The sequence below is a fragment of the Sinohyriopsis cumingii genome, chromosome 12, assembly GCF_028554795.1.
Source record: "Sinohyriopsis cumingii isolate HCF-2022 chromosome 12, ASM2855479v2, whole genome shotgun sequence".
Lineage (NCBI taxonomy): Eukaryota > Metazoa > Mollusca > Bivalvia > Unionida > Unionidae > Sinohyriopsis > Sinohyriopsis cumingii.
Genome location: NC_142972.1, coordinates 88,442,914 through 88,457,863, shown reverse-complemented (window position 1 = coordinate 88,457,863; position 14,950 = coordinate 88,442,914). Strand labels below are relative to the sequence as shown.

The following is a 14,950-nucleotide window of genomic DNA, read 5'->3' as shown; positions in this document are numbered from 1 at the left end:
AAACCATTGAGCAGATTATACTACAAGAAAGCCTTAAAGTGAACACTGAATAAGCCTGGAGTGCACTGAGGTCAGTCATGTATGGGTCAGCTATCACCAACGTTTGTAAAAATGTGACAAAATATAAAGACTGGTTTGTGACCAATTCAAACAAAATGGTGCCAGTGTTGAAAGCAAGGAATGCTGCCTGCCTAAAGAACAAGATAAACCCAAGGTTCGGCTTAAGGTATTCAAATTGGCAAAGAGTGAAGGGCAGAAGACAGCCAGTGCATAGTTGAATGTTTTCACATAAAAAACTTTCTTGACCTTTATTTTATAACAGAAATTATGAATTAGAGGTGGGTGGTGGAATTTGGGGTATCTTAATTAAGTTTTGTCCGGCCATTATGAATGTATATTTTAACACTGCATCTAATTGTAAAGTAGAATATATTCATGTAATTGATTTATCAGTATGTTTGGGGGTAGGGATTAGTTGATGGCACTTGGTATCATAAGTGAGTATTGGCCAGCCATTGCACATTTATTTGTGAATACTGCTTGTATGTGTAAAGTGTGAATTGATTCATCTTCACTTATTTGATTAGGGGAACTTTTGACTTAGGGGATAGGATTGTAAGGGTGTGGTTTTCACTTCAGCAAACAAAAATTTATAAGTACTTATAAAATTACATTTCCGATTAATTCACTTAATTCATACAGAATTGTTGATAATAGTTCCATTAAACTAATGGTTTTTAATTATGTAATGCAAGTCCACCTCAAAATAAAATGTTCCTTCACCTTCATGTTTTTACATGTATCTTGATATTGTCTGAGAAAATATTATTCATGTTCTATCCTTGATACTGTGTGGCCATGGCAATGAATTCAGCCTTGCACATTATGGGTCTTTTGTGAATGGTCTGACAGTATAATTTTTCAGACAAAGTAATGAGACTAAATCAGTGAAACTCAGATGGATTATTAAAGAATGTTGACATGGAAAATCATCATTATAATGAAAAATCTATGTTTAGGAAATGAGTGAGCAATGCTTGATAATTTCTAAGGAAGACAACCAAATGGTCCAAAATTAATGAGTGTGTTAATCATCAGACAACAGTTGCAAATATTTTGACAAAATGGCTTTTCACTAACTATGAGTTTATCATTGTATGTATAAAGTATATAAATAATGCTTCTTGCAATTCTTTAAAGGAAATTTATTGTCTCTTACTTAATATGGATTGTATTTTCATTCCTAGAAACATCGTCGTGAACTTGGTCAGAAATACTTAACAGAAATCCGCTCATATCTGAGGGACAAACCAACCATTGTTCACTTGGTTGATAAGGACTTTGCCATTGACAACACAGTTGATGACAGTGAATTGGAGAAGTTGAAAATGAAGATTGTAGAGGTGGCTTCACAGCAGCCATACTGGGGAGAGCAGATACCCACTCGGTGGTTTCTCCTGGAACAGCAGCTGATGAAGCTTAGGGATGCTGGAGTTAAGGTACACATTTAAATGCTTGATTACCAACATTAGTGCTGTCTCCATGATATCCTTGGACTACTAGTCCTTAATGGCTGATTTTGAGTTGTCATATTGTTCAGAACAACGTATTATTTTGGACCCATATACTTTGTATCCTTTCAGTCCAAAGTGGCTTGCAATTCTCCAAACATAAACCTTACTCGTGATAATGTGTCCATAGCTTCAGCTTTTCCAATGCTGTTCAACTTGGCTATAACCAAGAACAGCAACAAAATTCTTGCTAATTTCTTCAGGCAAGTGATAACAATACTCTTGGGTTAGGTCAGTTTTAATGTGTCTGAATTGACAAGCATTTCTAGAAGTCAGTGTCCACCCTTGTACATGCATAAATTAAAATGTCCAATAAAATCTTTTGATAAATATTATCACTATTCAACCAGTAATTGATAATTTATTTTGAATTTATAGAATTTTTCTTATTGAGAAGAGTATTTTCCAAGTTTCCATGTAGTTATATGGTTTTCCTGAAATCTGTTTGACGTATAGTTTTTATAACATTAGCCAGCTGCTCCAGTGGCCTAGTGGTTAGAGAGTCTGTCTCAATGCAGGAGGTCATGGCTTCGAACACTGACCAAGTCATACCAAAGACTTTTTAAAAATGGTACTAACAGTTGCCTCGCTAGGCGTTCAGCATTAAGATGTTAGTGTTAGGACTGGTCAGTCTGGTGTCAGGATAACGTGACTACTAAATGTCTGTGGTCTGATGCCCCAGTGCTAGATATCACTATAAACTGCCACAATGCAAACATCATAGCGGTATGACTGAAAAATTGTTAAAGCTACATTAAAAATCCATATCACACAAACACACACACAAATTTCACATAAGCCTATTAGCAGAATTCAGAAAAGCTGATTTTGATTAAAAATGATCCAGTTTTATTAAAGTCTCTATTAATAACAAATTTTAACGGAAATGTATGGAACTGGAATGATATCTTCATGTGTAAGCCAAAGGTAAAATGTTGTAATTTTTTTATGGGGGATATTTCATGCTAATATGATGGAAATAACGTCTTCATAATGTTCCCACAGATCGATCTTCTAAATAGTGCAATCCATTGAGATTTTTTGCAGGCTAGGGGTATAGGTTAAAATGGTTGGAAAGTATTTAGTAGGAAAAACACAAATCCTTAGGGATACTACATTTATTAGTTTATAATTTAATGTTGAGCAAGCAAATATATGTTTTCATGTGGTATTCAGTTCACTTGAGGCTGCTGAAATGTGTTCTGATGAATTATAAAAGGATTCATACTTCACTCTATAATTCAGTGCCCTCTACAGAAACCTTATATTCCACTGATATTTGAATCCTACATTTGCCTTATAAAAATGATAGTGGATTGAGGGTACTGAATTATTCAAGTGAGACACCTTGGACGATTCTAGTTCTTCATGTATATCATTATACCATTGACTTCTCTATAACTCACCACCACCTTTGCTTCAAAGAAATTTTTTAAAAAGATAATTTATTATATTAACCTGGCTTGTTAGTTGTTGGTCAAGACCATTGGAATTTTGCCCATGCTAACTTTATAGACAATAACTGCATTTATGTTTTCTTCTCTGCACTTCAGAACAGTTGCAAATGTATAAATGGGTAAAATAACTGCACACTCCATTTTCCTGATTTGAAGCATCAAAGCGTAACCGTCTGCTTCTCCCGACTGCTGGTTCTGTATGGAGAAAAATGCATTGTCTATTGTAGTAGCTTTTTACACTGTATGTATACTGATCAATTTTCTTGGTGAGAACATAATGTATTTGAAACATCAAAGGCAGTAAGCATACAAAAGCAGTTCTTGCTCACAGATTTTAAGCTGAGAATGTATTATTTGTTGATAAAGGTATCAACAGGTACCCGGGTACTTAGGTACCCGCCCATTCGTAATTACCTAGGTAATAATATTAGCTATAGGATACCTGTTTAGTCCATGTAAAAAAAACAACAAAAAAAACTAGTCGTGTCAGAAGCGAGTGAGACACAGAATAACGAGTATGGTTAAATGCTTATATCGTGTGACAATGATCCATCATAGACCTCCTCATCTGATCTTGTATTTTTGACGTCTGCGACCATTTGGCTATGTATATCAAACAGTCTCCTTATTTTCTATTTATAGTAACTGTACATGATTCCAAGAAACAGATGGGTTTCTTGAATTTGAAATCATGTGCCACATATTAATTATAGTTTTTAACACCCGTAAATAGCAGACCAGTCTATATAAAAAAAACAATGGCTCCAAATGTTAAGTGAAACAGACTTTATTGCTGTGACTTGTGGATGTTATGTGAGTAAAATATGTTAAACAAGAGGGATTTTGTTAAAGAAGATGTAGTATCAGTAGTGCTTTCCAAATTTTTAAAGACTAATTCGACAGTGATGAAATGCAGCATTTGGTATTTGTGGACTTGACTTAACGACCTTTCAGCAAAAGTTAAACATGCGATGCAGACTAGCTAATGCGAATGTTATCGATAAATAATTTATCATTTTGTTTTGTGTCTGTATTCTCCTCATATTTGGACCAAGCTGATTTATGACAATGAGTTTTAACTGACTGCAGAGCCAGGTCAGTAAAAGCATAAATGTACGTCTTTTATACAGATTTCTTTGTTTATGGCATGTAGTATATAGATTACTCTTTTACACTCTGATTGCGCTTTTTGGACACATGAATTAGCAATAATTATGCTTATACCTCTCAAAGGCAGTTCAGGTTCACATTTAATATAACTTCCCTTTGATCAGGAACCTGGGTAGCCATTCAGTACGTTTACATGCCTGACTTTTTTTAAAACTTTGACATGTTTATTCATTATCTAGTAAACGAATGAGATTTAAATTGAATGTGAGTCTTTTAGAATAATCAATTGTTGTTTTTTGCTAACTGACAGAGACTTGAGGATTCATGCACTAAACAAAATGTTTCATAGAACTATTGCCATGTTTGTGTGTTATGTTCTATTTTAGGTCCAGTGTGTGTATGTGTGTGACTTTATATATATATATATATATATATAGATAGATAGATAGATAGATAGATAGATATAATGATAGAAGTAAATTCTAATTCGTTAGTTCCTGATCTATAACATATCAAACATTTCCATTTGGATTTTATTTTGATGTCCTGAATTTTCAAATTTCAGAATAATAATGATATAATTGTCTTGAAATAAAGGAAGCACATTGTTTTGTCTTCAAAGTTTACAATGAGAATTTAAAGTATTTTATAATGATTCAATGGATGTGTGCATCATACTAAAGTATGAGGATTTTTATTCGTCATTTACAATTTTCATGCAAATGTATAGTGGCAAAATTGCTCATTCATTTGCTTCGGGGGGAGATTCACCCCCTTAGACACTCTGCCCACATTTTGGTATTGTGGTTTTTCCAACTTTTTCCCATGAACTTTTTTACTGGTGTATATACTCAAAATTGAAATTATCTTCAACTGTATCATTGTGTTTTGAGATGTGTGTGTGTGTGACATTCTATAACAGATTCCTGATTCTGAAATTGTTCAAATTTGTAAACAGAAAAGCTCTTTCAGTATTTATTTTGTGTTTCACTTTAGTTTTGAATATTTTAGACTGTTTACTGTCTCTTGAACCACCACATACTTTACTTTTCATCAGTTGTTTAAGTATCCAGATGAGGGTTGCTTTGAAACTATACTTACACATTCATTCAAAGGTTTAGTTGGCCCTATATGAAAATGCTAATGGTTGGACATCCAGTATGGCCACCACAGCCGACATCTTGAAAATATTATCACTGTGGCTGAATGGATGTTTCACCAGAAGATTTCTTACCATTTCTTGTTGTCTGTATATGAAAAATATGGGCATTTATTCATCCAATATGGTCAAGTCAGTGGCCATATTGAACATCTTGGTATCACTTTTCCAAAATAGTAGTTAGGGTCATATCAGCCTAATAAGCCTAGTTGGTCTTGAATATAAATCATGTTTATGTAACATGCAATATAGCCACCATAACAACCATTTTGAACATATTGTTAGTACTTCTACTATATGGAAAGTGATATCAACATGGAGTTTTCACAAGAAAACTTCATATGATATCATGTTGTTCCTGACGTGAAAATGTTGCTGCATTGACACCATTATGACCACCACATATGCCATCTAAAATTATATAATTGCAATTACTTTTGAGTCAATAGTCCTATTAGCATAGGGTTTTAACTGAATGTCTTCTTGTGATGCCTTGTTGTTCATAAAAGAAGTCATATTCATCTTACATCAATTATGGCCCTTACAGCAGCCATCTTGAAAATTTGTTGCTACTCCTTTTCTTTTTAAGTGAGTTTTGGGGTATTGTAAATGGAAGGCGTTACTGGCATGGGGCTTCCAGAAGATGTCTTCTAATGATGTTTAGTTTGTCCGAAATGAAAATGGTTCATATCATGTATCCAGTATGGCCATCACAGTTGCTTATTTGAAAATCTTGTTGCTCAAGAATATCAGTTAAAAAAAAAAAGAAATGGTCTTATCTTGAATTCTGTAAATTCTCATACGGTAGACCTCAGTCCCTTCCAGGGATGTCTTGTTCAAGAATTTCATTCACGGAAACATTTTTCAGATTTTTTGTGCTGTTCAATACTTCACAGACAAGCACCTTAGAGAAATTCCATACAGTTGTTACACTAATTGAACATTACAAGGATATGTTGTGATGTGATACCATTCCATGTCAGATTAACTGTCATGACGTTCATCCTGCTAGACTGAGATTGTATTAAATATTTTAGTCTAATTTTGATAATTTGTGTGTGATTTTTATCCTTAATGTGCCACTCATATGCTTTAATGCAAACATATTGTTTTTGGAATACTTTAATGAATTGCATAATTTTTAGTCATGCAGAGTGAATGGATTACAGAAATAGTCACGTAGATTGTGTGGAATAAACATTTATTCATGCATATTACGTGGAATATTGATATAGTCATGAAGATTGTGTGGAGTATGGATATATTCATGCATATTTGTGGTGTATGCACATAATCTTCAAAACTGATACTTCTCTTAAATCTACAGATTGACTAACAAAAATATTTGCAAAGTCTTTCTAAATATCTCTTTAAATATACCGTAGTTCGAATGTTGTTTTTACAGGACTTCTTTCTGGAGTCAGATTTTTCAGTATGTTGAATATGATTACAGGTGACCGAATCCCAGGCTAGAAATTTTATTCACTTTATTGTCACCACCATAAATTCTGTATACCTGACACTGTAATACAGTAAAATACATCTTCATTGTAAAGATCACAACCTAATTGTTCTGAGTCTTTAGGAGCCCTTTTAAAAGAAAATTATAGTTGATCTTAACACTTGTACAACTTACAACGATGGTAATGATAAAGTAAATACTAATAAGGCCTATACAGATGAATGTGTCTGTCATCATAAATAACAAACCTCCACACAACCAAATGATTGATACTAAATTAGCCATTGAAGTCATTCACATGTCCTTAGCACGAAATACTTGTCTCTGATCACTTTATATCCCTATAATTAATCAAATCAATCAAATTATATACTTAAAGTATTTCAATCAATCTATCTGATCACTCGGTATCCTTCTGAGTAATCAAACCAATCAGTCTGATTATATCCTTCCAATGACTCCAATCAGTCCATGTGATCAACTTATATCCTTCCAAGTTCTTGAATCAGTCCATTACATCAATTTATATCTCTCCAGGTACTTTAGTCAATCCATTTGACTATTTTATATCCCTCCAGGTACTCCATTCTATCTAATGGACTATAGTTTATCCCTCGAGGAACTCCAGTTAATTCATTGGACTATTTTATATCCATCCATGTATTCCAATCAATCCATTTGATTATTTTTTATCCCACCAGGTACTCCAATCATTCAATCTGATCAATCTACATACCACCAAGTGCTCCAGTCAATTCAGCTGATCAAATTATATCCATCCTATTACACCAATATATCCATCTGATCAATTTACATCCCTTCATGTGATTCAGTAAGTCTCTCTGCTCAGTATATCATGTCCTACAATCGAATTATATCCGTCATGACAATCAACTCATTAAATCAATGTATGTATGTATATATATATATATATATATATATATATATATATATATATATATATATATATAGTAAAACCTGTTATGAAAGACTGCCCCTTCTGCCAACCAAAAGCGGTGTTTCAAGACAGGTGGTCTCTCATAAGACGTGTATGAAAGTGGACTGGTTTTCAGGGTCAGTAGTTAGCATTGTTGAAAAATAAATAATACCCATACTCACTGTACATGTATCATATCCTTTATTCATAAATCTTGTTAAATATTGCATGCATTTCTCTCAAAATATCTTTATATAATAAAGATATACATCTATCAAACAACGAGAATGCAATTTATATTTCAACATCACATTAATATGTACAAAAAATGAACAGTTAGATATATATTTATCTTATTCTATACACTTATTCACTTGTTTTTTAAAAAATCCATTATACTTCTTTGTTGACATGTTTTACTCAGCTGTTTGGTCTGAACAGGTATCTCCATTTCTGAGCAAAGAAGCAACATTTTGGGATCACCATGTTGTAAATCATATTCTTTAATATCTTTTAAATGACAATGAGTCATCTGTTGGTGAAATTCTGCCTCAGGTTATTTCACATTCTACAGTCATAGAAGATTTAAAAGAGATTAAAGAATATGCTTTACAACATGGTGATCCCAAAACCACTCAAATACTCGCTCGTTCAGATCTCCGTAAACTATCCGTCATGCCATGGCATATTTCCTCTGTGCTTGTGCACCTTTCTGCCATTTGTTTCTACTGGACTCCTTGTGTTTGATTACATTTTGAACTTGCGTTTTATTGACGCTTAAGCTGACTGCTGTTTTGCAAGCGGTCTCCTCTTTTTCATTTCTTTCAATGACATTAATCCTTTCTTCCAGTGTTAAAATTTTTCATTTTTTCAGCGGAGGTTCTGCCATTGTTATTAGTGTTGATGTTATAAAGACTATCGGTTTTGATCAGGTTTTGGGGAAATGTGGAATAAATCTATATTATGTACCAATGAATGAAACTGAAAGACATAGCTGACTCATCAAGAAACAATACATTTATTCTGACACGAAGTTTAAATCAACAGCGTTATAGTTCGATAAACAAAGGTTGCAACCATCTGCACCCAGGTAAACAGATTATGGCTTGGTGAAACACTAACAAAAGAAATAAAAAATAATTTAAAAAAAATCCAGAAATGATTCTCACTTACTAGTATTAAAGACAATGAGCTCATTCAGCCTCCAGGCATTATGGATTAACTGGAAAGACAAACGATGTACTCAAACCTACACTGAAGCCCTTTCAAATGATTTCTCACTGGGACATAAGGACTACCAGCGTTTTGCGAGTTTTTATAAAGATAAAAAAAAAATACAAACCTCTAAATTGACTGCATATATCCATCATTACTCCCTTTGATGTTACTCTTACTGGCTATTCTCATGACTTCGGCACTACAATGGCGGTTAGTGACATGTACTTTAGTGTGGTTTACTGCAGTTTACACTGGAGTTGTAAATTTCACAAAACTGGTACTGTAGCAAGACAAATTCTTTTTAAATACTTTATTAGAGCAATCTTTACTATTTATGCAGTCTTTGTTACAAAGGACTAAATGGTGGTTAGAGGTGTTTATCTCGATATATGGTTGTTCAACTATCGTGTTATTTAATGTGCACTTTGTTTGCATACAACATTTATCCTGAGCTCTGGTATTTACAAAGGATTAAGTTAAGGTCATTGGTGTCAATCTGTTTTGTTTGTTTAGCGATGCGGTCGTTCATAGCAGTGTCAAAATGCATATTTTGCCAAGAAATCGCGGTCTCTGGTCGCGTTCAGCAGGTGGTCATTCATAACAGAGCATTAATTTAGTAAAATTGATCCATGCATTACGATTGTGGTTGGAAATGACAGGTGGTCGCTCATAGCAGAGGTCGCTCATGACAGGTTTTACTGTATATATATATATATATATATATTTCACCTGAATATCATCCATAATGATGATGCGAAAGCGCTTGAAGGAATAAATCATGGATATTTTTCTGACCTTCTGTTTCATTAACTATATTTTCTATGTATTATCCACGACATTGACAGATTCACTTTTACACACACACACATACACACACACACATGTATATATATATGAAAAATATATAGCAATATATAAGAATAATGAGGACTTTGTATAGCGCCTAATCCTTAGAAGCTCTAAGTGCTTTACAACATTTGACAACACCTATAACATAAAAATATATAATGATATGATTGCAAAGACAAACACCATGAAATTAGAAAACAAAAAACATGCTGAAAGTATTTAATGTAGGAAGCATTATTAGGCCTTTAAGTTTGTTATTGCAGTCGAAATAAGTGAGTTCTAATAGCACTCTTGAATGGGATCACTGTGTCTTTGTGTCTAAGTTCAGTGGGCAATTCATTCCACATTGCTGGGCCCCGGTATGCAAAAGAATGTTGTCCATATGACTTTGTTTTCATAGTGGGAATAATGAGTATATGATTGTCAGAAGAGGAGCGAAAGTATCTTGCTGGTGAGGTCGGATAGGTATGTTGGACTGGAGTCCATCAGTGAAATGTAGCATGGAGAACAAGTTTTGTGTTTGATTTTGGATCGAATGGATAGCCAGTGTAGGGTACAGAGCAGCAGGGAGTTGTTCTCTGATCGTGGTACTCTAAGTATAATCTGAGCAGCTGTGTTTTGAACTTTTTTAAGTTTCTGGAGTAGATCTTGAGATGAACCAGACATAATTGAGTTACATAGTCCAGTCTTGAAAGTACTAATGAACACACAAGTGTTTTAGTGGCATCAACTGAAAGATATTTGTGAATGGAGCACCACCTCCATGTACTCCAGTTAATATGATCACTATATATCTCATCCCAAGTTCTCCAGTGAGTAAACCTGATCTTGAACTCAGTTAGTTGCACCTTTTTTCTAATTAAAGCAACATGTTCTTCCATGTAAATGCATTAATGTATGACATTTCACATATTCACTGCCATTAGTTCCAAATTAATAAAAATTTATTTTGTATTTATAGCTTTTGAAAGAAAGAAATGAGATGATTCAAAATAATTTGCTTTCTGCTTCCAAACTTCATATTTTACGATTAAGAATTAAATGACCTATGAAAAGTTAGATGCTTTAAACTAGAATTGCAGATGCTATTACAATTTGTAACAAATGTTGCACAGAGCATCGTGTATATCAGTCACAATCCCATGATTTATCATCATCATTATGATTATCTTTCACAAATGAGTTGGGCATATAATGTGTAGTTTGCTGATAAGGGGCGTGAAAGTAGCGATACTTGAGCAAAATCTTGATTAGGCCATTTATCACTTTGCTTCTGTCAGCTGTATCTAGAACAAAACAAATTTCTTCTTCTTGGTATTTTATATATATTTTGCTGTTGATGCCTGCTTGATGTTTGACACTGTAGCCTGTAGGTTTACACAAGCTCTTCTTGATGAAATAATTATGTCTGACGCTGTAGATTGTATGATACAGTTGTTGTTGGATGTCTGATGTCTGACACTCTTGTCTGTAGCGTACACATGCTGTTATTTATGTATTTCTGATATCTGGCATTGTAGCCTGTATCATACATGTGCTGTTATTGATGGATGTATGGCATTGCAGCCTGTAGCATACACATTCTTTTGTTGATGGATGTTTGATGTCTGACACTGTAACATGTAGCATACACGTGCTGTTATTGATGGATGTATGGCATTGTAGCCTGTAGCATACACATGCTTTTGTTGATGGATGTATGATGCCTGACACTGTAACATGTAGCATACACGTATTGTTATTGATGGATGAATGGCATTGTAGCCTGTAGCATACACATGCTTTTGTTGATGGATGTTTGATGTCTGACTCTGTAACATGTAGCATTCATGTGCTGTTGTTGATGGATGTATGACATTGTAGCCTGCAGTATACACATGCTTTTGTTGATGGATGTTTTGATGTTTGAAACTGTACCTTGTAGCATACACATGCGGTTTCTGATGGATGTCTGATGCTGTATTATCTAACACACACATGCGGCTGTTGATGTCGGACAATGTAGTCTGTAGGATCAATGCAGTATACATGACATATAACTGAGGTGATCAACCCAAATTATAAGCTTGTTTGGATATTGGCAAAGTCATATGTGTTGGATCTGGTATATGCATCCATTTGTTGATGAATGTTGGTTTACTAATCTGTGTAGCTTGTGATATATATGTCCAGCTGTTGATGGATACAGAATGGGCAACTGAGCTGATTAAGCCTGGTTGTAAATTCCTTAATACTGTCAGCATCATCGGTGTACCCTGTGGTATACACATGCAGTGACTGATGGATGCAGGAAGTACAACACCTCACTTATGTGATCATGCCATGTAATAAGTTCACTTGGATACTGGCAAGGTCATTAATGTAACCTCCTACATACACATTCATTGCTGATGAGTACAGAACTCATTACTGATGTGATCCAGATAAACTGTAACCTCAGTCAGATATGAGCAAAGTTCAAAGAAGATACCGACTTATATTTGAGTATTGGTAAGGTCAAATTAAAATACCCATATCTAATTGAATATTGGCAAGATCAAATTAGAATGCATACATCAATGTAAATATTGACAAGGTCAGTTATAATCCTATATCTTGTTAAGTGGTGGTTACATAATGTAATAACATTGTCACAAAATGACATTTGTAAAGCAGTTGAATATTTTATTCATAAATTCAGCATACTAAACAAGTGCTTTGTCAACTTGCAATTGCAGGTGGTTTCTCGCAGTACCGTGGAAGAGTTGAACAAGGGAGGTGCTGTCCAAATTAAAGAAAGTGAAGAATTGGATCTGTTTCTTAAATATTTGCATGAAACAGGAACAATCATCTACTTCAAGTAAGATTATAAGTCAGGTATCAGTATAATAATATTAGTAATGCTGCAAATACTTGTTTGCAGTAGATTTTCTTATTAGCAGTTTAAGCCATCATTTCCAAACAGGATGCAAAATCACTGATACAGGTTTTTTCATCGAACTTTATTAAAATTGTGGAGCACATTTATGAAACCTAAACACTTGCCAAAGCTGTAAACAAGAACAAAATCTTTTTACAAGTGTTTATTCTAGTTGCCTTCATCAGTGCACCAGTGCACAGTATTACTAATGCATTGGACTCAGAATTCTGGATGCATGGGTTGAAAACCTAACCAGGTCATCTTAATTGATCTGCCTCAGTGTACCCATGAGAAAGGCATTTAGCTTTAATTTCTTCAACATGATGAAGCCAATAAAAACTGCCATTAAAATGAATAAAAACTTTGGCATATGAGTAGATAGTAATCTTTTAATCCATACTGAGAGAAAGAGGATTGGAATCAGTGAGATAAGCTAGCTCTTCCAAAATATTTAGGCTTCAAAATATCAGAAGAAACAATAAGCAAGTCTTACTAAAATTTATTAGTTTGCAACGAAAACTTGACAAAAAAACGAGATGATTTGCTTTATGATGAAAATTAGGGCATCAGAAACTACTGGTGTCCTAGATACAGTAAAATGAAAGTTACCAGGCTCCAACACTCCATCAGTAGCTAATATGTACATAAGCATATGCTGCAGCATAGGTAAGCACAGGTTAGCGGGTTTCAGAGTGTGGTTAACAGTTGGGGTGAGGATGGGTGGCATGCTTACAACATGTTGTATACGTGAGCATTCAGATCTCCTTGTCAAATTAAAATACCCATATCTAATTGAAACATTAATTTGATGGACTTTAATATGTATGGTTATGATGCTTGAATAAGTTAATGTCAATACCTGTGATCAATAATTGAGACCTTGAACACAGATCAAGCTACTATGCAGTACTCACAACTTTATATATAAATAGAATTAGAGTTGATCCCCTTTAAGCAAATACATTCTAATGAAAGCTTTATAATTATCATAGACTGCCAGAGCTCAACCCATCAATACTGGTTAAAGCTTTTTAATTATCATAGACTGCCAAAGCTCATCCCTTCAACACCAGATAAGTTCTCAAGATCAGGACTTTAAATTTCACTTAATCGACCTGAAATTTCAAACAAAAGCAGCATCATTATGAAGGTTGCAGACTTTAGATACCATTCTAATGAGGGTCACTCACATTGCATCCCATTCAAATCAGGTTTGTACAAAGAGGGTTGTATACTTTATATCCCATTCTAATGAGGGCTGCACACATTGTATCCCAATCTAATGAGGGTTCCACATTTTATGTCCCATCCTAATGAAGTTTACACATTTTATGTCCCATTCTAATGAGGGCTGCACACTTTATATCCCATTCTAATGAGGGCTGCACACTATATTATACCTGTATGATGTAACTGGCAGGTGGAGGTGTTTTCAGAGTATAAGTCTTCAAACTGTTGAAGTCATTTTAGTCAAACTTTACACACATGTCATCAAATATGATAATTGCTACTATAAACACCAACAAAAAAATTAAATGATTTTTCTGAATCTGCTGATCAGAACCAACCTTGAAAGAAAACACCTTAGGAATGAAAAAAGCAACCAAAAATACCAAAAACAAACGATATCTTCTCCCAAAATAATGAATACAGTGCTCCAACCGTTGAGTGAAAACATGGTCACTGATGCAAAGAAAGAAATACTGATACCTTTCAACAACTGCTGAAAAACTCCTGAGTAGAACTGGACTATATCTGGCAGAAAGCATCCTGGCATGAATACCTTTTATTTATGAAATACATCATTATAATAAATAGACAATCTTGTAACAATTTCTTGCTGAATGTTGTTGAATTTAATTTGACCATGCTTGATAAAAAACATACATTAATTACCAATTTTTCTTTTAAAAGCAGAGAAGTATTCTTTGATGAGGTCTGTTATGAATTGCAGAATTTTTGCTAAATTATCCCTCTTGCAGAAAAAAGAAAAATATAGTGTTCTCATATACGAGTCATAAATTGCAATAAAATCGATATAAATTAGCAAAATAAAACTTCTTGGGAATTGAACAATCCCTAGTAATCAAGCTTAAAAATAATGCCTCACATAACAAGTGTATGAAAATGTAACAACAAATTAAGTTAAACCTAACCATACTTGTTCATTCTGTATCAATCTTTAATTCTTATTAGAATAAATAGAAGCTATACATATTCAAATAAGTACAAAATTAACAATGTTTAAAGGATTTTCTTACATTTGTGCCCTGACTATATTGTTTCAC

At 33.9% G+C, this 14,950-nt stretch overlaps 1 protein-coding gene across 6 annotated transcripts in view; it reads left to right on the top strand.

Annotated features, from left to right (window-relative positions):
- Positions 1–14,950, top strand: part of LOC149786930 (uncharacterized) — a 155,159-nt gene that overhangs the window by 116,397 nt on the left and 23,812 nt on the right. For all 6 annotated transcript variants that reach the window (XM_089977457.1, XM_089977455.1, XM_089977458.1 and 3 more), the window contains 2 exons: positions 1,248–1,499; positions 12,481–12,602. In XM_089977457.1, coding sequence (XP_089833583.1) covers positions 1,248–1,499; positions 12,481–12,602 — 374 coding nt within the window. The remainder of the gene's footprint in view (positions 1–1,247; positions 1,500–12,480; positions 12,603–14,950) is intronic.